We start from the raw sequence: 23,967 nt of genomic DNA on the forward strand, positions 1-23,967 counted from the left end.
TTTGACATTTGACATTGTCATCTCGGGAGCCTGATTTTCTTTTTAGGCAAGTATCTCAATAGCAATCACTGTGTGTGTGTGAGTGCGTGTCATGATATGATGCTAATGTACTCATTTCCGTTTTGAAGATTTGATATTCGCTCAGTTGAATAGGACCAGAAGTGGAGTTGATTGACAATATTTGCCGCTAAAGCCCAACTGAATGGCAGCTGCATTGGATGACTTCACTAGCTAGCTGTTAGCTAATGAAAATGAAATATCTAGTGATCATTAATCTGCATTTCAGTCACTTATCCACCTTATGAATAATAGATATTTGTTGCAGATGTGAAGCGTTTGAATCGTAACTCGTCCCCATCATTCAGTTTCCATTGCAGCTGTTTAAGTCTTACAGTTTTAAAGTCATACTTTGCTTATTCGTTTCCATTTGTTATCCATTAGTATCCATGAAAACATCCTCCAGGATGATGGCACTGTTTGTAAATGATTCCATCGTAATAGAAGCCGCATAATAAAGTATTCATGTATTAGATCGCCTAAGGCTATATGCAAATAAGTCCAAACTTCCCAGCGTAAAAAAGGGAAGACGCTGGGATGAAAAATATAGTTCATGTGAAAATCTTAGCATTGGTCAAAATGTGCAGACGCAAACTTAAATCTTAATTGATCACCACAAATGCAAACTTCCAATGATTCCCTTTCAAGGTTTTTTTTTTCTTTTTCCTTCCAATGCCCGAGCGTCTGACAGCTGCTGCACTGTTACTGCTGTGTCTGCTGTACTTCAAACAACAGCCGCTTCAAACAACACGTCTTCACAACTGTCCAGTGTGGAGGACGAGTCTGAAGTAAAGCTGATGTAGTGACAGGCCTGTAGCACAGAAACACCTCGACGGAGAGGCGGTTGAAGTCGGTGCTCATTCTTTGGACCAAACGTTTCATGAGGAACGTGATAGTATGTTGAGCTGAGTTTGGTCTCAGCATCCCGTGTTTCTGTGCGTTTCATTCCCTGTTTGTCTGACTTGACCTCTGATTATCTTGTGTGTACAGTGTGTGTGTGTGTGTGTGTGTGTGTGTGTGTGGTCTTTTTGTAGTATAACACGCAGTGCATCATGCTCCACTAACCCGTCCAAACCCTACTTTGTGTGTGTGCCTGTGTGTGTGTGTGTGTGTGTGTGTGTGTGTGCATGTGTGAGTCATTCCCGATCCTGTCTTATGATGATGGATTACTGAGACTCATTGGAGCTGCTTGCTGCCCCTCTTATCCTCCATCAGCTGTGGCTCAGTGGAACAGTACTCTCCATTGTTTCAGCGGATGGTGAACACATACACGACTGTGTGTGTGTGTGTGTGTGTGTGTGTGTGTGTGTGTGTGTGCGCACGTGCTTACACACATGCGTGCACACATCCTATCTGCTGCAGCACATACACTCAACCAAACCAAACAAACAGATTAGTGATCTTGAATTGCCACCAGCCTGGCCTGAGTCAGGTCTGCAGGGTTTTATCTGCTGACCTTTGAACTTAGCATCAGCTAGTCTGCACCTGCCACTTCTCACAGACGCACACTCAGATGCATTCAATGAAAAGGCTGTAGTCACTCATGATACACCAGAGAATATACAGTATATAGTACAGTTTTGCTGATCTGGCCAATCAGTCCTTGTCAGTGCACAGTAAGAATAAGGAGTTCATGGTGACTTGTAACTCTCAGCTCGCCTCTCTTGTCTGTATTTCTATCTCTGATATTCCCACCGAGGTGTAAGCAACATGCAGGATGCCCTGTAGGACTTCACTTCCTGTCAGCTTCTTTGAAATGAGCACATTTGAGTCGAGTCAGGGGAACAGGCGCGAAGACCTTGTTAAAGTACCTTATCTCAGCCTTGAGTCCTTCCTTCCGAGGCTCCCGTGACATAACACACAAGGATGCCCTCGTTACTGCCTGCCTTGAGGGAAAAAATGAAAGGAGAGGAAAATTGAGCTGCCGCTTGTCTTCGACAGAATCTGGTAGAAGAGGGCAAAAAAAAACTAAAAGACAACACCCTGACACCCCACTCCTACATCTCACTGTTCAACTTATGCTTTCTCTCTGCTCTCTCTGTGTCTGGTAGAATTCAATAGTACGTCTCATTTGTTTTACGCCGTCCTTTCAGTAGTGGCCCCTCAATCACCAACTCTCATTGATGCTATTTTTCTCCCTGCCTCTTCGGCGTTCTTTTTCCCACTGTACCGTGGCAATTTAGATGTTCTCTCTCTCGCTCTCGCGCGCCGCTCCTCCAGACCTCTTTGTCCCCTGGCGATAGAAGTTGCCTTTGGAACTTTTCTATTAAACCATAATTCTTGAGGTCTTAACACGTATCTCATAGCTAGTCTGGAAGGCCCAGGCGTTTCCCTAATAGAGGGTAGTGTGGGTGTTCCCGTGTTACCACAGCGAGCCTGTGAGGAGGATGGATCTGTGCTGTGATTCGTGCATTCACCTGCAGGTGTTGAATTGATGAAGATCCACAGTTTTGTGTCATTTCAGTGATAGCCTCCATAGCAAGTGGTGATTCAGTGTTTTTTTCACTGTACTTTCCAGAAATTATAACGCTAACAGTATTGTCAGAAAGGTTTTCCTTTGATCAGTTGTTGACGTTTCTGCAGGTTCCAGTCTTTATGTTGTCTGATCAGCTATGTTCAGCTACTACCGCTAATGCAAACTTGGTTTGATAGTGTCAGTACTTTACATGCTTACTCTTGTTAGTCCTATTTATTCCTTCTTGTTGTCTTCTTTTCTTGGGATGGACCCATCTAATACCAGATGACACTGGATGTACTGCCAAAAAAAAAGAAAGATATGCCATTGAAACGGCTTGAGTCGGTGTTGTGTCGTATGAAGAAGGATGTAAATTTATTCATGAGAAAATGCAATGGATTATTATTTTAGCCGGGAGGCATGATTCTAAGTAGTTCTCCAACACTGTTAGTCTCAAGCACATACTTTCTGTCACGAAATTAAAATGCTAAAATGTTTTATGCAGAGAATATACACAGATTTTAAATTCAAACCTCAAACTCCTATATAGTCATGGTTGAAAAACCCCCAAAAAGAAACATGGAAGTAAATGGCATTTAATGGCAGCTATTCCAAATCTAAATCTAACCAGTGACTCACAGCCGCTCAGTCCGGCTGTTAGCAGACGTTTTTTTTTTGTTTTTTTTTAGATATCCTGCTGACAGACAAACTACCTACAAGGTGGTAAAGGTAGAATTTGTAAAGCAAAATGTCAAACCTTTAAAGAGCCAGCTGTACATCGTCGTTTGTTTACTGGATAGCCTGTGGTCGACTGTGCCCACTCTGAACACTCAATAAAAGATTACAGTCTATTATTTTCTTTCATATGTTGGACCGCCTCTTAACTCAAGTATTTCCTCTCAAACTCTCCATCGTGACGCAAACTAAAAATCACTGAAACACGTTATTTTTTTTATGCAGATGTTTAATGCGCTACTGCTGTCTGCTAATTGCGACAGCCATATGAATCTGTAAACAGCGTGTGCGATAACGTGTGTGTGAAAGAGAGTAAGACGTGCGGTGTTCTGTAAGACAAATAGGGGAAAAAAAATGTTTTTTTTGTTTGTTGCCCAATAGCATGTGACGAGGCTTATTGCTAGATCCGTTACTAAGCCTCTTTGGCCAATCAGGTGGCAGACATTTTAAACTGCAGTTGGATGAAGTCAGAGTTGTGGTCACTTGGCTGCAATCCTCAATCCCTGCAGAGTGTGTGTGTGTGTGTGTGTGTGTGTGTGTGTGTGTCTGTGTGTGTGTGTACATGCATGTGTTTCTGACCTGAATTTTTTTCTTTTTTTTTTGTTCTTCTGAGAATATCAGCCTTGAACAGTACAGTTCTGTTTTTGCACTGTAGCTCTCACAGCTTTGAATTTCATGTCATGTTTTGCTGTCACAGAAATTCAGTCCTTGAAAAAATATTGAGGGTATTAATATGGCAATTAGTGCAGTTCCAGTTTCAGCTGTTTGTCAGTGAATTTTGAGCTCTCAGTGAAGGATTTCTATTGTGTGTCGGCAGAGAGAGCTGGAGCTGCCCGTTGTGCTGAAAGCAGTCAGCTGGATTTTTTTTCAGTCTTGCTTTGTTTGGGTGTCATTTCATTCACACCATTACTGTTACTGCACATTTCCTCTCTGCTGTGTTTCTGATATGTGACCTCACTCTCTCATACTCTCCCATCCCTCTCTTGATCTCCTTCTCTTCTGTAGCGTTACTCTGTTCTGCGTTTCTTCTTCTCTGCTCTTTTTAAAGATCCTCTGCCTCCCACTCTGGCAAACACACATTATATATAGTTTTTTTTCAAGCTGCTCATATGCTAATGAAATGGTGCCTCATTATTATTGGATTATTTTGGGAAGAATCACTGTACCGCTGCAGTTCTCTCACCTTCACTCCTTTCTCCTTTTGTGTGTACTCATGCTGTCATTCATGTGAATCGCTGCTGCCATGTGTGTGTGTGTGTGTGTGTGTGTATATGTGTCGAACTGAGTGAGAGTGTATGTGCGAATGACTTAAGACCTTCAAGACTTTTTGCAATGAATTGCTTAAAAAAAGGCTTTTTCCTTTTGACTGCTGAGTGTGTGTTTTTTTTTGTCTGACTTATGTGTGTGTGAGTGTTTGGTGTGCATTTGTCTGTATGTGTGTGTACTTTTTTTTTTTTTTAAAGCCTGACACTTGACTAGGTTTGAGTCAGATTATGGAGGCGGGAAAAGGCACACTGAACTGGTCTGCAATGAACTGGAGACTCGCAGCTTTCATAAAGACAGATCTCAGCAGGTATTACAGTCTTATCTTGCCTTCTCTCACTCGCTTTTTATCCCGCTCTCCCCCTTTTGGTTTCTGGCAGTGTTAATAAAAACTGACAGGCCAATACATGGGAATGCTCAGTAGCTTTGCTTTTTCTTTGATGTATGTACAGACACACATTCATGGTTATTTTTGTGGAAAATGTGCCCAGGGTATAGCTTTTGGCACCGAGAACACAAATGTCGGCTTTTCAAATCTAATGGAACTGTAGCACATACACTTATTTGCTAAATTGGAGGTAGCAGTTGGTTGATTGGAATTTTTCACCTTCCCCGCGCAGCGCCCTTGACAGCCTCCCACTAGCTGATTGGAACAAACCTTCTTTGCCCATAGGACACAATGTTTATGCCTACATGGCTTTTTCCATGTGCCAAATTAAGCCTTGAAATGACTCAAGGACGGAGTAGCTAATTTTTCATTCAGTGCATTATGGCTCATACATAAAACGTATGAGAACGGGAGGAAATTTCTGGTTGCCAACTGCAAGTATGATTTCATCTCTTTGAAGATTTAATGCATTTTTTTTTCTTTCTTTTATGTTATGTATTAATGCAAACACAGATTCATGCCATCTGTAGCTTCATGATTGCTTTGCACCACAGTTTCTTATATATGTTTTGAATCCAAAATTTGGTCCATAATTACAGTATTAAGGGAGCAAACAAAAACAAAATCGTATGTGGGAAAAAAAGTACAGAGGATGAGCACCCGAACCGAACCTTTAGCACGGCTTTTTCCTCTGTCCTATTTGTTATTTTCCCAGGATTCTCTGAATTGGCTCCGTGATTGGATGGTTTACGTGTGAGAACAGCATTGATGTCCAAGAGGGAAGTGAGTTTGCTGCATAGAGCTGCTGCTGTGTGGCTGACGTATCAGCTTGTAATGAACTACCATCTGCACTCTCCTGCAGGGAAAATGCAATGTGTGTATAACAGGGAAAAAAAAGAAAAAGTGTATATGTTGTGTTCTAGTTTCTGTTTGGCTGTTTGAACCTCTCTTGGTGGTTTTTGTGTTCTGATGGTTGATTATGAATGTTAAGGGGGAAGATGAAAAGAGCTGCTATACGGACCCATCAGTCTCAGTCCAATCACTGGAAGTGGTTGGATGTAAGATCTGTTGGTTTCCCATAATACATTTCTCACACATATGGGCCTAGTGCAACCTCCAGCCAGGCCGATGCTCATGGCCTAAAAGGTATTATAGTTATTTCTCAACCTTAGGGACTTTTTTTGTGCTTTGAGCTAAATGCTAATGTGTGGCAGGTAATTTTTATTTTTTATTTTTTTTACCACCTTCAGCACCATCTTAGTTTAGCATATTAGCATCCTAACGTGCTAATTAGCACTAATTTCCCCACTGTGGAACTGATAAGCCAAAGTGCAACGTATTGATGGGAGTGTTATTAGCTTCATGAACCAGGAGCGTCAGCTGGTTGCAGTTGGTGGTGCAAGGTGAAAATTCAAGGAGTCAAAAAAAATCTATAGGACACTGGTCCTCTGGGGACTATGAATGACTGCAGCAAATCTGATGGTAATAGTTGGATAGTTGTTTAGTTATTTCAGTCTCAGCCAGTGATGGACGGACACTGGAATCCTGCTGCTACCATGGCTAATAAATAACAAGCAATATAGTGTATTGTGCATAATCCACATACTTTACATGCGCTATATCGGTTATTATTTTCAGACTTTGCTGATTCAAATCACTTTGATGTTGCTGAGGAAACCTTACTTCCCTTTTTTTGGGATCTCAATCATCACTGCTGTTTTATAGTGTGTCAAGCAGACTCAAGACATGTGCCTGTGTCACTTCATGTCACTGTAGTGACTCTATAAAGTTCACAGAATGGACTGATACACTGTTCGGTTTGACACAATAAAGAGCACACACACATTCACCCACATTACGACATAGAGAAAAATCTAGATCCCTTTATTCACATTTGAATTTTTTGAGCATCGTTTATAAATTATTTATAATTAATTCTAATCGATTCAACACCCAGTCATAATGCAGTATGGATCCTGCCATAATTCTGCATATGCTGGAAATGCTACTCTCTGTCCTATTGCAGTTTTTATGGCGGTGAGAAGCACTTGCTGTCCACATCAAACATTCCTTTATGAAGTCCTGACATTTTTAGACATTACTGGCACTCACCACTACCCCACACACACACACACACACACACACACACACACACACACACACAAACGCATACACACACACGTACATGCACATACACGTTAACACAAAAAACCTGCCTTGCTTGCGCTGACCTAAACCACCCTTATATCCCCTAGTGTGGATTTACGTAATCGCTGGTGTATTTTTGCAGTGTCTGATGTGTGTGTTTCTATGTGCATCCTTCCTAAAACTGCTCTGCTGTGATTTCTGCAGTGTACTTCACTTCGCTCACTTCCTCTCTTCCTGTAAAATCTAAAGTAAAAGCCCAACACTTCATGCATAACAGCTGTTAGATATCACATACACTCATGGCTGATTATGTTTATTTTGCTTAGTTGTGTGTATGTGTGTGTATGTGTGTACGCGTGTGTGTGCTGACTGTGTAATTGTGACGTTGTTGCTCTGAATACGGTTTCATGAGTGGGGGCTGTGTCTTGTTCCATCTGCCATCTGTGCAGACACTGGTCCAAAGGCCCATGGGAAATGCAGTCCAGGGGCCTCCTCCCCCCACTCCTCCCTGAGTGTCTGTAGGCTACAGTCAGTCAACATGTCATTGTTGATCACAATCACAAAGCAAGAGACAGAAACACATACACTGCCCTTTTCCATTGCAGCTCTTCCTTCCCGTTTCTTTTCCTCCTCTCAACCACTCTCACACTTTCCACCACTCTAACGGTCACAACAGTGACTACGGAGTGACTCCCCGAGGGCTCCAGCTAATCATATTTTGTTACTATCCAGTTATCTAATGATTCTTTTTTGGGGGTTATTTCAATTAATCATGTGGTAATATATCTAATTAACAGTGATATGAAACAAAGAAATGCAAAAATTCCCGCATTTGAAAAGCTGTGAAGCCCAACACGACGCTTTCAAAAAGCTCGTCTGTCTGAACATCCCAGACCAAAACTCAAAGATATTCAGATTAGTATGATGTAATGAAATGAAAAGCAGTAAATCGTCACTCGATAAGAAGCTGCACCCAGAAAATGTTTGGCAGTTTTACATGACAAATGACCAAAGCTGTTATTTGATTATTAAAATTGTCGTTGATTCATCCGTGGATCAGCTCATCAATTAACTAACTAATCGTTTTCCGTGCCTCAATCACTCTCATTATGAGAGATACAGCCAATATGTTTAGTTTTGCTCTAAATATTTTTGTCACCGTTGTTTTTAACAGCAGGGAGCTCAAATAGATCCTCAACCTAAAGCCTTGAAAAACCAAGATTATAAGAAGTTTATCCTGAATATGGATGAGGAGCCAGTGATAAAATTAACTGCTGCTCTTATCAATGCTGTTTACCAAAAATGAGGTCACGCAGAAAAACAGAATGTGGATTATTGAGTGTTTTGTGGCCAGTTTAGCCCCAATGTAATCCATATCTCTTTAGAGATTTTCCTGTGGTCATCATCGGAGCACTAAAGGCTGCGGGCAATAAAAACCGCTCTGCCATCCTGATAATAAAGCACAATAGCATTCAGCCGCCGTCTCGCCCTCGTTTTTGTTCCCGCTCCATCTCTCGCCGCGTTCGCTCTCTCCAACGCACACACACTTTCTCATCGCTGCTTTCTCCTCCGTCCAGCCTGCCTCCTCCTGCCCCCTTTTGCAGTTCACACCGTTCATTCTCTTTGTTTGTTTTTCTCCCTTTCGTCTCCCTCTCTACTTCCCGTTTTTTTTCCCCCCCTCGCTCTCCTTCAATTTTGCTCTCCTGTGCTCCGTTGAGCCCTCTTGGCGAAGCGTTAAGTGTATAATCTGTGATCTCATGTCTAGATGGGCCTCTCGTCTCCTCTTTCACTCTACACACAAAGGGACTGAATGGCCGCGGCTCACTCAGGGGACACAAATGAGTAATGAGCCACACACACACACACACACACAAACAAACACACACTCGCCTATACTGTGACCAAACAAACACACACACACACACACACACACACACACACATCCCTGCACCTCTCCAGCACACTCCCAGAGGCTTTGAAGTTGCATATTGATGATGCTCGCTCCAAAGGCTCAATTGAATGTGCAGAGGCAGAGGAGGTAGCTATTGACCGTGCTCTCGCCTCTCTGACCTGTCATCTCTGACGACTGTAATGAGCAACAGGTGCCTCTTTTGCCAGCTTTGGCCTTGGTCGTCATCCAATATTCAACAGTCAGTCATAGTAATCAGCCGGCATAATGGCGCATTTGATGTGCCATCACAGCACTACATAATGGGCTGTGGTGGGTCCGTCAGGGATCGTTTTCAATTAAATTATAATAATTCTAATCGATGTCACGCCTCTCAGAATGCACCTTTGAAATTCAAACTAAAGCAATTAAAACCAGAAGTTTAATTAAAAGGTGATTTTTTTTTTCTTTCTTTATTTTGTAGAAAGCTAATGATTAAACACTTAAGCTGCATATGGTAAAATTGTCATCCAAGATAGCTACAGTCACTGAAGTCACAGCTGGAAAAGCACAGGTGTAAATTATAAAATTAATAATGGATAATAAATAATGAATTTCATTTAACTGCTTCAGTTTCATAACCTGACGTGCCAGATGTTTTGTTACACAGAGCCGCCTGCGAAGGCTTCATTGGGAGCTGTTCGGAAAAAATGGCAGGTGCTTTCGAAAAAATACTTGGCAGGTGATTGGATGAACCATCTGTCTATCGTTGTCTAATTTCGACCAATCAGATTCTGCATCATTCCAAACTTTTTCAGTTGGTGCATCTAACTCTTGCTGAAGCCAGTTGGGAGAAGAGCAAAAAACATTGTTTCCATGGAGAAAAGCCTTCAGTGCAGTTCTTTGCTCTTCTTTCAATGAAGAAATAATTCTCCAGTTCTGATATTACTGATGCAGCGAACAGTTGCTTCTCGCTGTCATCACACCTCAGATGCCTGCGGCTCCCAGTCGTTCCTCCCTCGTAGGACGCCGATCGGTCCAAACCACTGTGGTTCAGCCACAAGCGAATAGCTTGGAGCTTGGTAGGACAGATTCTTGCTTGCGAGAAATCCAGCTGCCTCATGAGGTTATCAGTTTCAGGGTCCTGGTATTGTGCATGTTGGCTCACAGCCAAGGCTTACTCGGACACTTGAAAGGAACAGAGCTATTATTAATCTTATTCATAACACTAGACCTGAATCAGACTTTATTTTCATGCAATATTTAGTGATTTGTTCTTTTCTTGGCCGAGTGTTTTATTCTCTCAGGTGGGTTAGAATTGTCACACTAGACTACACAAAACCTCAAAAGAATAACTTTTTAAAGCCATCTTTACTCGTTTACAATGTTTACGTAACTTGACAAGTTACCTAGTGAACACGCCACACTTTCTGGAACAAAATAAACACTAGTATTTGCGAAAATGAGTCTGCAAGCTATATTTTTAGCACGAGCAGACTCGAGGGAACTGAACGCTCATCTCTGACAGTGAATTGCTCTACTTTTTCAGCCGTACAGGATAACAGAGATAATCTTCACCAGAAAAAATACAGCACTGGTTGTTTGTTTGAACAATGAAAATGACCAGTGTTTACTTGTTTTCTGACAAGCGACATCTTGTGGTCTTACAAACACTATCTCTCCTCTCACAGAAACAAATGCATACCAAGTGTGATGTTGCTATCGCCTTACAAAACCCATTAGGAAGGAGGTGCTGAGGACAGCAGTTTATGTGTAGTCTCCTGAACAGATTTCTCTTAAATGTGACCACAGTATTTTCCTAACCATACCCAAGTAGTTTTAGTTGCCTGAACCTAACCAAACCTTACAGTGGCTGGAATCAATATTTTTCTAGTCATGTAAATATCACCTAGATCTGTATCTGAGCCTTTTTAACTTTTTAACAGCTTTACCACCCTCATGGTGTCATAGGCTACAACATGCAGCTACTACGTTCGGCTAAGTAGCCAGAAACACAACTTGAAATGTACGATAGCGTTGCTCTGTAACTGCTGGATGTGTAAATAAACAAAAAGTTATCATGTCAGTTTGTTCATGTCCTAAAGTGGCCCAAAAAATCAGTTATTGCAGGTTTGACCACAGTTGAGGTGGCAGATTCTAAAACTCTCATAAGGATCATTTTATAACACTTATATGGGTCATTTTTGAAGGAAGTGACAAATTACCAGTTTTTTGCTTAGGTATTTTTGGACAACTGTGCTTTTCCTACTGTCCTGCACATCTTTAGTGAATTGCCCTCGGAGTAACTGTTTGCGAGCAGTGTGGCTGGTGAGAAAGGTTCAGATGGACAGAGGGAGTGTTTGTTTTTCGAGCCTCTTATGAGAGCTGGTTTTGGCTGGTTGAGGTGCCCGCTCATATAAGCTCTTTGTGGTGGGAAGACGGTCCTGGCACTGACCCCCCTCCCCCGCCCGCCCTCCTCGAACTCCCACCTCCCCGACACATCCCGAGTGATGCCAAGAGGAGTGCCAGCTTCCTTCGGGGTCTGAATGAGCAGCACTGCAAAGCTGGTCAGGACAGAATTAGAAATAGGGGGAAGCAGAGAGGAAAGGTAACACATGACAGTGAAAGCACTGAACAGATACTTGAAACATGAAATTAGGCTTTTTTTTAAAAATGAGTTTGAAAGAGCCTGGCAGACAGACTTCGCTCAAACCCATAAATAATCCACAATATGAGATTAGTCATCAGTGATAATTACAGTGCAACATGCATTTCAGACAGTTTCAAGTGTTTCAAGGTTGAACATACTCAATGCTACAGTTTTCTTTCCACTCGTAACACAAGGAGAATATTATATTTCAATATTATGCAACCTTGTTTATTTCAAGTGCAACACAAGTGCATATTCTATACGCTGTAGTCATATAAGATGAGCACAAACACAATCCAGCCTCAAATGTCAATTGTTCATAAAACCCTCTGGAACATCGATCGCAGGGAAGAGGTTGTCACTTCCTCAGCAACTGCTCGATGACATGCTGTTCATTTCTTTTCTTTTTTTTTTTTGTGAATGGAACATACAGACATGAGCCGCACACTTGGGGAGCAATAATTGTCATAATGCTGCCAAAACAAACGTCTTCAACCAGTTGCCAAGAAGACAGTGAGGTCAGCGCTCACATCGCCTCAGAGGAGACGGGGTGGTACTGCCAAGCCCCTCTATCCTGAGGCACGTGGCATAATACGGGTCCCTGTTTGTGTGTGCGTGTTCTTTAACGTCGGGGTGGTAAAGGCCTCTTGTGCGTGCTCACTGATGTGATTACTCGTCCCTTTTGTGGGTGCTTTCCCAGCAGGACACACGGAATTGGGTGAAAGGAGAGATCGAGGGTTACGAGTGTTTATGCAAAAGATTCATGTTCCCTCATAAAACTAATTAGTCGTCTTTTGTCCGTGTGCGTGGCGACGACGGTAACGGTGCTCGAATGCACTCGAGTGTGCTCAGGCTGTTCGCGATCAACCTTATTGCCAGTTATTCAGCATGTTTATTTATACATCAATTAAAAGCCGTACTCGAGCAAATAACGGGCAGCATCAATCATTTTTTATGGAAGTCAGATTAAATGGAGAGCATATACTTGATGTGATGTTTTATTTTGAAGAATATTTTCTCTCTCTGTCTGACTGTCCTTCCCTCTTTCCGGACATCCTTGGTCCAGGAAGCTCCTGGCAGTGTCACCCTGGTTTTAGTTGCCTTTCCAGATGCTGCTTCTGGTGGAGCAGAGATAATAATTATCTGGGCATGTTCTTTTTTTCCCCCACTGCACTTGCCCCCCCCCCCTGTTTTTTTTTTTTCTCTGTATTGTTGGTCACGAGACTCAATTTGTTGCTGTTGTTTGCATCACCCCTCTCATCTTGCTGTGATGTTCTATACACGGGTGGGAAGTGTAAGCAGAGAGAGAGAGATTATGCTTGTGCTGTACATGTGTAGGTATGCCCCATGGTTATGTGTGTTTTCCGCGTTCAAGTTGCCGCGTATCTGCGAGTGAGTTTCTACAAAGACTTATCTGCGCTGTCTCCCTTTAAGCTTCCGCTGCGGTGTATATCGAGCACCCTCAGACTGGCAGGTTGTATAGATGTTGTAGGACGCAGTGGTCCCAAGCGAGCTCTATAATTGGGAACCTCAGAGGAGAGGGGAAAAAAAATTCGATGTAGGATGAATTAATTCTTCCTTCTTTTATTCCATGCCTCGTTCAGGGGTCCTCTCTAATCTGTGCTAATGCGTTCGCAGAGTGCACTGGATCAATTCACTTCACTGAGAGAGAGAGAGAGGAGAGGGGAAGGGGCAGAATGAGAGTGAGAAATGAGAGGCAGTTAGTGTGTCTGATGAGCGGGAAGGGATCAGAAGCAGGTAGAAGAGCGTGGAGACTATACACTTGAATGAGTGTTGTTTTAACACCAAGGCCTTAAGTCTAAAATGTAATCAATCGCAAGGTGACTTTAGTGAAACTAACAAGAGAAAAGGAGCCATGGCTTACAAGGCTTAACCGGTAATCTATGAAGTCTGTCAATGGGCCAGTATGTAATAAATACTGCTGTTGATAATGACTGCTGCAGCTAATGTTCCATTATATGTCAATATTATATATGTGTATATATATATATATGTGTGTATATATATATATGTCAGCATCAGAGAGACGATTCCCGGGGTCTTCTTTGCTTTTTGGGTCTGGGATCGCTTTTATTTAAAGGAGCTATTTGTGAGTTTTGCTATTGCTATTTAGCTTGTGTTAGCATTAATAGCTGATTACTCACCCGTCTAGAAGAAATGTTGTAAGTTCAGCATCAAACTTGATGCCTTCACTCGCCAAGAGCTGTCTCGAGCGGTGGAAAGCAATGCCAATGTTAACTCTTGTCTTTATCCTGTCTTTCCTTTTATTGAAGTTACGCTAACCAGCTAGCCCTCAACTGTGTCGTCACTTTATGATAGCAACTCACTGTAGCCTCCAATCTGCCCTTAAGACGTAGTACTGCCCACAGGGACTATTATAACCTATTATAACCTCTTTGTCTTGTAAACACAACGATGGCCGAAGTCAAGTGACATTCACCACCACCCGCTCCAGGCAAGAAACCACTTTTGGTGACGAATCAAACACAAATAGCCCTTTTAAATTGAATCGAAAGCCCTGGAGTTTCTTTAATGTGATACCATAGCCAGGTCTCCATCCAAACGTAGCGTTAAGTGTAACTGAATTTACAAAAAGTCAATAAAAGAAAATGCAACTTAATGTGCATTTCCATCCACTACCATTATGAAAATATTGGGATCTGAGCACATCAACATTATCAGCCAGTCTTGCTCCCCCAATCAGGCGCTTTAAATCAATCAGAAGAAGAGGGCACAATTTGATGATGTAATTACAATCACCTCAGACAATGGAAAACCATGTTGAAAACATGATACCATTCACGTTTGTTTCATGAATGAATTTGAGGAAGGTCACAATGTCATCGGTCCACACATATCTGATGTTTACATCAATTTTTTTTTACCTCAGCCAAGCATAAACCCCTTTTTTTGCAATATTTGCATTTTCTTTCTGGTTTCCAGAACGCACAAATCAAAAATGTGAATAAAAACAGGTAGATGCAAATGCACTTTTAAAAAAAAAAAAACTTTCCTATTAATATTAAACTTAAACAGTAGCACAAAGGAAAAGTCAGCGAACTGAATCAGAAATGTCTTAAATACAGCAAGATCATAGTTTTTTATACTTATAATAATGGTCATACCAGACCAGCAAAGCCCTTAGGTGTGTTGAATTTAGCAAGGGAGCATTTACTTGTTTATGAATGAAACTTTTAATTTTGAAAGACAAAGGATGTGTTACATATTTCAAAAGTTTCATAGAAAGGCCGAAATGAATATTATATTAGTTATGTAGCACATTGCATGCAACAATATTAGATATAACATTATAAAATTTATTTGACAAAATATAAATGTCTAAAATGTTTAGTTTTTTCTGGAGCTTTCAGCCACATTTCATGGTCCTCATCAGTAGATGTTTTCTCAGTTGTCATGGAGATGGCGAGGTAGGTTGATGTGCAAGCCAGTGTGTTCCACTGTAATGCAATGAATTAGAAAAATATGTCACTGATGTAAAAGAAAAACTTGATTTGCTCATTTTGTTTTTTTAATTACAACTACAATAACAACACAATTATGTAATCACAGGAACATGATCATCTCATTAAGTGCACAGACAGTTCTATTGAATTAATTCTCAGGCTTACTCAGAATAGCTTTTCTCTGTAATAGTTTTTAAAGTACATGCAGAGTGAATTATCGAGAATAAAACCCTTTATCGAACACAAGTCAGATTCAGGTTTCATTTTTGACTGCAGATCGACTCCAGGCCTGTTATCCAATGGCACCGACACCTTTTCTTCTCCTCTCATTCTCTCCAGAATGCAGATAGCAGGGGGCTACTCTTCCTTTTCATTTCATTGTGAAACATACTGACTGTACTTGATTTGATCCATTAGTTTCCTTTTCTCTGCCTGTACAAAGACCACAGTCGTACAGACAGATTATCCTGTCCGGTGTCTTTATTTCTGCTCGTAATCTCTCGTCTGCTAGCCTCTCCTCAGCCACTACATGTTTCTGTTATATCTGATTTAATAACCTCAATGGTGTTTCTCTCACAGTAGCTTGTTGGTTGCTATGGCTACCCTTTCCTGGATAGTGTAGTATGCTGAGTGGGTATGCTGGTGTTCATGTGGTGGATGTGATGAGCGTGCTAGTGTGTGTGAGGCACAGTTATATGAAGGCTGTATTTTCACAAGTATTTATAGTGCACCAGCCATTAAGAGAGAGCATTTGCGGTCTCCTTTAAAAGTAGCCTTTTGTATCCTCCTCTGTCTAATGCCATCTGAGATGACAGAGACTGAACGGTGTATTAATCAGTGCCTGTGTTGTGTGTGCTTGCATGGTTATGTGTCTATCTGAGGGAGAGGAAGGGTGCATTTTTATGCCTGCTGTATTTTGAGAGTGATTGTAGTTCACAGAGGAGAGAGTGCTGTACTCCTCACATTAGAGAGAGAGAGCAATAGGAGAGGAGATGGGGTTTTGTGTGTGTTTGTGTGTTTGTGTGTGTGTTGTGTGTGTGTGCATGTGTGCAGAAATGAAGGACGTTTATTTGTTGCAGTATGTGTGGCCCCCGGCAGAAGAAATGTTTTCCTGACCACAATCAGCATCCATCAGAAGCCAGGCTTACCTCTCCTACAGACAAAAGGTTAAATGCTTCACTAAATCATTCTCTCTTTTTGTTCTCTCTCTCTCTCCTCCCATCTTGCTTCATCCTCCCCCTTTTTCCTCCCCCACACCAACCTAATGCTTCTGCTATCCGCCTTCCTTTACACTGGATCCCTGCCCTTTTCTGCCTCCCGAACCATGTCCTTCCTCCCCATTTTGTCTTCCTCCTCCCCCTCCTCCTCTTCCTCTTCCTCACCCTCCTCCAGCTGGTGGGCGGCGAGTTTGACCTGGAGATGAACTTCATCATCCAGGAGGCGGAGAGCATCGGCTGCATGGTGGAGTTGTTGTCCCACTGTGAGGTGACGTGCCAGGCTGAGATCTGGAGCATGTTCACAGCCATCCTGCGCAAGAGCGTGCGCAACCTGCAGACCAGCACAGAGGTCGGCCTCATCCAGCAGGTGCTGCTCAAGATGAGCACCGTGGACGACATGATCGCAGGTGAGCAACAGATATAAAGACATAAATGTACAGAGGGATACAGTACATTTCTGAGTATATTGTGATATCCAATCCAATACAACAGCTCTGCCATGATTTCTACTTTAAAGGCCTTTTGATTATAAAGCAGGTCTAGGTTCTATATTAATACTGTGAAAGTATCAGAGTACTCAGTCCGTAGAGAAATACACACAGCTTGTATTCACAAACTGAGCCTTAAAACGAGTCGTCAGGAAAATGTAACTTTGTGATGCCACAACAAAGCAGTCACCGCCTTCAGCCATGACCTGAGGGCCAACCTGGACCCACCATCCAACCTTGCAGGATTTGGTTTCTCTGAGTGTCTACTTGATATTTGCTATATTTTTATTCGGTCACTCAGTCAGCCAATTAGAAGAGAGGCTAAGAGCCAGTGAGTGTATATTGTGATATGCTAATGTACGCACAACCATGTGTAAAATAATCACATTGATGCCCTGACCCATAAACTGTAAAATTGATAAAAACCTACACAAACTTCAGCAAGTTTATTTACCGTTTGTTTGGGAACAAGTTGAGGGATGAGCCAATATGATCAGAACATCACAGCACAAGTACAAAGAAAGTTGAAATGATCATATCTGGCATCTGACAAACATACACACATTGAGAGAGATGCTTTTATTTTGTTTTTAGCTCTTCATGTTTTTTAACATTCACTAAAATATTGTTTAATCACTCTTATTAACATTTACAGTATTTCAATAAATTATTGATTCAAAAATAGGTTACAGTTTTACTGCACTGCTAATGTTGAAATCATTGCTACTGAGTCAGAAGTGCAAAAAAAACTGCATGTTAAAGACAGAACTTTACACTCACTTAAGATCTGTGACATATCCTCACACTGTCTTAAAGCACAAGTTTATGATGTGGAATAAAAACAAAGATTGGTGTTGTGAAGGTTTGTTATTTAATTTTTTTCCTGCTTAGCATTGGTAATGATTTCAGACAGGTAGTGATTTCCTCACAAGTGCCTTTCAAAATCACACAAAAGACTCTAAACTCCTGAATTTGAGTAGGTTGTGTGTAGGTGGGAAAACAATTGTAATAACATAGAAAGGAAAGATACAAAAGAGACAAAAGCCATATGCCATGTTTGGTGCCAGACTGTGGTGCAAAATTTTCTTTTTTGATGGACTTTATGGGTAATATTTTATATGGATAACAACATTTGTGACATTGGAGCCAACAGTATATATTGTTCACTTTGGGAGTGTAGCACATTACAAAGCTGTTTAAAAACCATCAAAATAATTAAAAATAATTTAGGTTGAGTTACTTCAGTAAGTTCAGAATCAATAGTTGAAGATGTGTCTAACTCATCTCTTTCTTCATAACAAAACTATTTCATGTGTGCATGTGTGTTTGCCCTGCGGTCAGACATCAATAACAACCCGCTGGTGCAGCAGAAGCAGGGTAATGACCTCAGTATGTTTCCGTGCGTGCTGCGATTTGTATGTGCAGGCGTGATTGCAAAACAGCACACACACACAGTCGTCTTTTTACATGATCATATTGGCCTTGACTTCCCCCCTTAATGACGCTTCGGTGTGTGCGTGTCCTCTCCTTCCCTCCCTCCCAGTGTCCTCTCTGTCCTACCTACCACCGCAGGATAATGTGTTTTATAACTTCTATGACTTATTATTACTGCTCACCATAGCAGAGTATAAACTGCTTAAATCAATTTAATGCCAATTCTCCCAGACTCCAATTTTCAGGTGTGATTCTAAGACTTTTCTAAAACTATTTAAAATGACCTACATGGATTGATTGTACCAAAAACAGGGCTGAGGGGTTTTAAATCTAGGACATTGTGTATTGCATTTTCCTCTCATACCAAGCACCTCAGTGAGCTAGCCTTCTGCTTTATTCCCTATCGCTGGGCTCTGGCTAATTAAATATTGTGGGAAGACTCTATTCATATCTAGCAGGCCTAATAGAAAAGAAGAACCTTTGTAAGCAGATTGCCTCACTCTGAGAGGGCCGTGCTGTACCACTGCCACATTCACACTGTTCTGTTGTGGCTGTGTGCCGTGAAAGTCAGTGATGCAGGAAGGTCATTTTGACCAAACATATCTATGTTAGCACAATGTCGACTTTAATTATCTGCTTAAGTATTTTGAGGGAGACGTATCTGAAGCCTTGTTTTTTGTCAATTTCATGACATGTGGTCATTAAACAAGAGCTCATTTGGAGTCTTAGTGAGGTTGTTGACGGGTTGTTACAGACTTCCTATAACTTATTAAAGTGTAAACATGTTAAAGGAGTAGTTTAACATTTAGAAATACTCTCTTGAAGCTAAAGTCAGCAAGCAATTAGCTTAGCTTAGCTTAGCGTCAAGACTAGACCCAGGGGGAAACAGTCCGTACCCCAGCAAAGAGAATTTTTTCTGGATTTTAGATTGGTGTTTTAGTATAAGGTGCTTGTAGGTAGATATTGTTTTTTTTTACTTTTGGACAAAGCCAGGGGTAGCTGTTTCCCCATGCTTCTAGTACTTCTTCTACTACTTCAGTGAAAAATGAATTGTTTCCCAGTATGTCAAATAATTCCTTTAAAGGAGCTATATGTAAGTTTTGCAATCGCTACATAGTCGACATTAGCATTAACAGCTGTTTACTTACCAGTCTAGAAGAAACTTTGTGAGTTCAGCATCAAACTGTATTCCTTTACTCGTCAAGAGCTGTCTCCAGAGGTGGAAAGCAACACCAATGCTGATTCTTGTACTAATTCTATTGAAGTTAGCATGTTAACCAGCTAGCCCTGGCCTGTATGTGCCTGTCGGAGCTCTTCCCCGCAGTGGAAAGTGACTATGGCAGAAGTTCTTGTCAAGCCCTGGCAGCAAACCACGACGGCAGAGAAAACTTACAAGTAACTGGGTGTTGGACATAAACTGTTCAGTATATACACCATATAGCCAATGAGTGTCTGGGGGTTTGTTGGTAAAATTTATAATAATAAATCAATATTCATTAACAAGCGTTATGTACACAATTTACCAGCCTGTCGCCGTTGGCCGCATTAGCTAAAGTATTACATGGCTATTGGTTTGTTTAGCTAACAGTTGAGAGGATTTAACACCTTCTCTGCGTGTTTGGCCTCACATTATCTGATGTATTAAGATCAATAAACACTAATACAACAAGATATTACATCGGAGTGTACACATTCAGTGTATGAAAGTAATGCTGTGCTCAGCAACTCTGCTCAAGATTCAAGGTTGTGTGCATTTTGTATACAGTGGAGGAGAATTTTGACGGCACTAATAGATTGCTCAACACTCACAGTGTGTCAAGAGAAAGAGTTCCAAATGCTGACTCACACACACACACACGCATGCACGCACGCACGCGCGCACGCACACACACACACACATTGAGGATGTCTCGTTTCTGCTGCCTTACACTGACTTTCTGCCTCTGTCTGTGTTTTGTCAGACCTTCTGGTGGACATGCTGGGAGTCATGGCCAGTTACAGCATCACAGTCAAGGAGCTGAAGCTGCTCTTCAGTATGTTGAGAGGGGACAACGGCATCTGGGTGAGTTGGTGGACACTTAAAGAAGGAAAAAAAACCTAAATAAAGTGATAAGAGTTTTATATTGTGTATCAGTGGGTGTTGTTAATGTTATGACCACAGTTATATTTTTCGCTTAAAATACACATACACGTCTGTCTGTGCTTTGCCGGTGCTAGGCAACAAACACTTACACTGGAGAAAATGGAAAAGTAATAGCATCATCGTGATTATTACTGTTTTATGTCATAAATTCTTCTTTTATTTCATATTGTGAGTATGTCTGACATCAGAAAACTGGATATTGATATCTCACTTAAGAATCATGCTACAGTACTTTGGAAGTCCATCCAATGGCAAAATGAGCTTCAATCCAAATCCCTTCAAGTGGTTCTGATGGCAACTGATTGACTAACACATTAGAAAACCCCAGATTTTTGTATTATAATTAGTATGCACTGGTAATCATGCATCAAATAAAAAATAAAACTAGATACGCTGTAAAGTAGATGTACAACATAAACAGCAGGAAGGTGTGCAATTCAAGAAAGACTAGGTTGCAATAAGAACTGTGGATAAAATGCAGTAGGAGCATGATGTGCAGACACAGATTACAGTGTGTTCACTTGTCACATAAAAGTGAGCTGTTGTACAGTGTTATGGTGACAGCGGAGCTCAATGCGTCCGTTAGAAAACGAACTCCGCTGTTTCTGCAGCGTGTTGTGGAGGGAGAGATGACATGGACAGTCTGTGATGAAGAGCAGGTTGTTCAGTGACCTCCTGTCCCTCACTGACTCAAACGTCTCCAGGTTCTGACCAATGACGGTCACGGCTGTGTGAGTGAGTTTATTGATTCTGCTGGAATCTCTGCCACTCATGCTGCTGCCCCAGCAGACCACAGCGGAGTAGATGGCACTCACTAGCACAGATGTGTGTGTGTGTTTCTCTGTGTGTGTGTGTCTGTGTGTCTATGTGTTGTTTGCTTTGTTTTGGGAGTGTATGTCAAGACAAGGGCAATTGAGCTCACGTTTAACTTTTTTTTTTCTTTTGTAATTGGCTATTAATGCAACAGTGTTGACTGTGATACTTCTGTTAGAGTAATAAGTAACAGCCTAATCAGCCGTGAAGGTGAAACACACTCATGAAATAGCCCGTTAATTCAGAATTGTTTTTCTCCTGGAGAGAAGGTTGACAATTTTTCAGCAACGCACACAGACATGCCAGACACACACACTCTAACCACCATGCTCTATTACCTATCTATTCTATTCTATCTCTTCTAACCCATCGAGCAGCTCCACTGGACTAAATGTGTTGCCCGAGGGCTCATTTTCTTCTTCTTCCCCTCTGTCAGACTTTTTCACCAGGAGAGTGGAGATTCCATTCGGCCACAACATCTGCTCATCTGTAACTTTCTCTACACTTGCATAGCCAGTGTTGGGAAGTAGTGAACTAAATGTAACTAAACTACTACTGTAACCACATTTCGCAGTAGCTTGCTGGTAGTTCAACTACATTCATATGTGCGTAGTGATTAAAGAAGTGAAATTACTTTCACCGTTTTTTTTGTTTTTTTTCTGAAACTACAAACAATTTTGGGCAATTAAAGGAAAGGAATTATTGTTTTATTCTCATTTTACCATTGCTTTCTCTCTCTTTCATCCTGCTGTGAAGGCATACTCAGGCAATGCATTTGTCAGACAGTCCACGACACACGCTTGACCTTTGTGTAGTGCATGTGCAAGAGCTAAGGGCGTTTCTCAATACTCACACATCGACAACGTCGCCATGGACAAACCTCCTGAATCCCAGCCTGAGGAGGGATCACCATGGCCCTACTTAAGCATTTATTGTGAACAAAACCAAAGCTGACTTTTGTTGCATATTCCCATTAATAGTGGGGTATTTTAGTTTTTAGTTTATGACCTCGGAACAAGTAGGCACTTTTTGCAATAAACTGGCATGTAACTATTTTGTTATAATTTTGTATCATGTGTACGTTGCCAATTTGATCTTTTTTTTTTTTTTTTTTTACAAAGTAGTTTGAACTACTTTTTCTTAGCAGTGGCTTAGTAGCTTTAGTTAAACAAACCAGATTTCTAGTAGATTTCAACTTCTTCCAATGTAAAGTAATTGCTAGCTTTCAATAAAGGTTCCCCAACACTTTCCATAGCCAGCCCAACTGCAGTGCTGACATTTTTTCAACAGTTTTCTCCCCTTGTAATAGTTGGATGTTTTTGAAGATGCTGTATTTATAAAGTTTATTATTATTACTATTGATATTATTAATCAAAGTTTCTGAAAAGGTAGGGTTAGGCTGTACAGTTGCTGACTCATGCTTACTTCTAGAGCCACAATGCCAAGTTCACTTTAAGTACCCGTTAATGAGGTTAATTCAGGAGCTGAGACTCAGGAGTGCTAAGTACAAATTCCACTTACAGCGCTACTCGTCATCTGAACTGCTCCCTGTAGTTTTTAATCACTAGTAGATTCAGAGTGGATGTTTTAAAAGAGAGCTGTGACATTTTGGATGGTTTTATGAGACTAAACCTTCTCCTCTGCCATCCCTGCTCACTGCAGGGTTGTGTGACTCCTCGGCAGCTGCTTGTGTCCACTAGTTAAGTCAATACAACCTCGTTCCTTCTCGTCAATCTCCCCTGTACTCCAGGCTCCAGGGCAGCCGCCATCAACAACCCCTGGTCACTGATCAGTGTTCCACAGCAAGACCATCATGCATCCCTCTCCTCCCTCTCTCTCCATACCTCCTCCATCCAATAACGAGCACCACCCCGTCCACCTCGCCCCTTTTTCCCTGTCTTTTCCAATTTCTCCTCCCCCAAGCAGCCCTCTCCAGAGACAGATCGATTAAGGGTTGCCATGGTATTGATGAGGTGTTGTCGGGGGATGGCGGGGGTGATTGAAGAGTTATTGATCCAGTGGTGTTGCGGTGGAGATGTGATGTCACACCATGTTTTTTTTTTGTTTTTTTTTAACAGATTCTCACCCCTGTGCCTCTGATAAATGCAGCATCTGTCACATAATAATGGCAATCACTTTTTTTTCTCCTCCTCTCTTCTCCTCCAGCCGAGACACGCGATCAAGCTCTTGTCGGTGTTGAACCAGATGCCTCAGCGACACGGTCCTGATACCTTCTTCAACTTTCCAGGACGCAGTGCAGCGGTGAGACCGACCGAAGAGAAACACACAAAACACACACCGGGGCCTCATTAGCAAAAATTAGTCTAATTTATGCTTTGTGCACCCACATTGCTAAAGACTCCTTCATTCCTGACATTCCTGTTTACACTCAGCACATCTTAATTAGCACCAGTGCAAGGAGTTGAATGGTTAAAAAGAAGTAATGACGAACTGAGAGACATATTGATTGCTATAAACATTCGCGAGAGCTGCTCTGAAAGTGTGTATCATCCTCCAGGCTATAGCGTTGCCGCCAATTGCCAAATGGCCTTACCAGAACGGATTCACTATCAACACTTGGTTCAGACAGGATCCACTCAACAACATCAACGTGGACAAAGACAAACCGTACCTCTATTGGTAAGTAGAATAGCAATCATCTGGATTACAAAATTACATATGATAAAAAAAAAAAAAACGGTCTGAAAATATCTTACAGTATTTTTTTCTGAATCTAAATAAAAGAAAAACATGCTCTTCAACACTTCAGCACCGTCAGAGTATTTCTAATGTCCATGAATCT

At 41.5% G+C, this 23,967-nt stretch overlaps 1 protein-coding gene across 2 annotated transcripts in view; it reads left to right on the forward strand.

The window, feature by feature from the left end:
* The window catches only part of nbeaa (neurobeachin a), a 93,928-nt gene that overhangs the window by 12,911 nt on the left and 57,050 nt on the right, over positions 1-23,967 (forward strand). For both annotated transcript variants that reach the window (XM_023416576.2, XM_087176715.1), the window contains exons 2-5: positions 16,462-16,693; positions 20,170-20,270; positions 23,331-23,426; positions 23,683-23,804. In XM_023416576.2, the coding sequence (XP_023272344.1) occupies positions 16,462-16,693; positions 20,170-20,270; positions 23,331-23,426; positions 23,683-23,804 (551 nt within the window). The remainder of the gene's footprint in view (positions 1-16,461; positions 16,694-20,169; positions 20,271-23,330; positions 23,427-23,682; positions 23,805-23,967) is intronic.

This window comes from Seriola lalandi, unplaced genomic scaffold (assembly GCF_002814215.2).
Source record: "Seriola lalandi dorsalis isolate HSWRI2012SDOR001 ecotype SW California unplaced genomic scaffold, Sedor1 jcf7180002054567, whole genome shotgun sequence".
NCBI classification, from domain to species: Eukaryota; Metazoa; Chordata; class Actinopteri; order Carangiformes; family Carangidae; genus Seriola; species Seriola lalandi.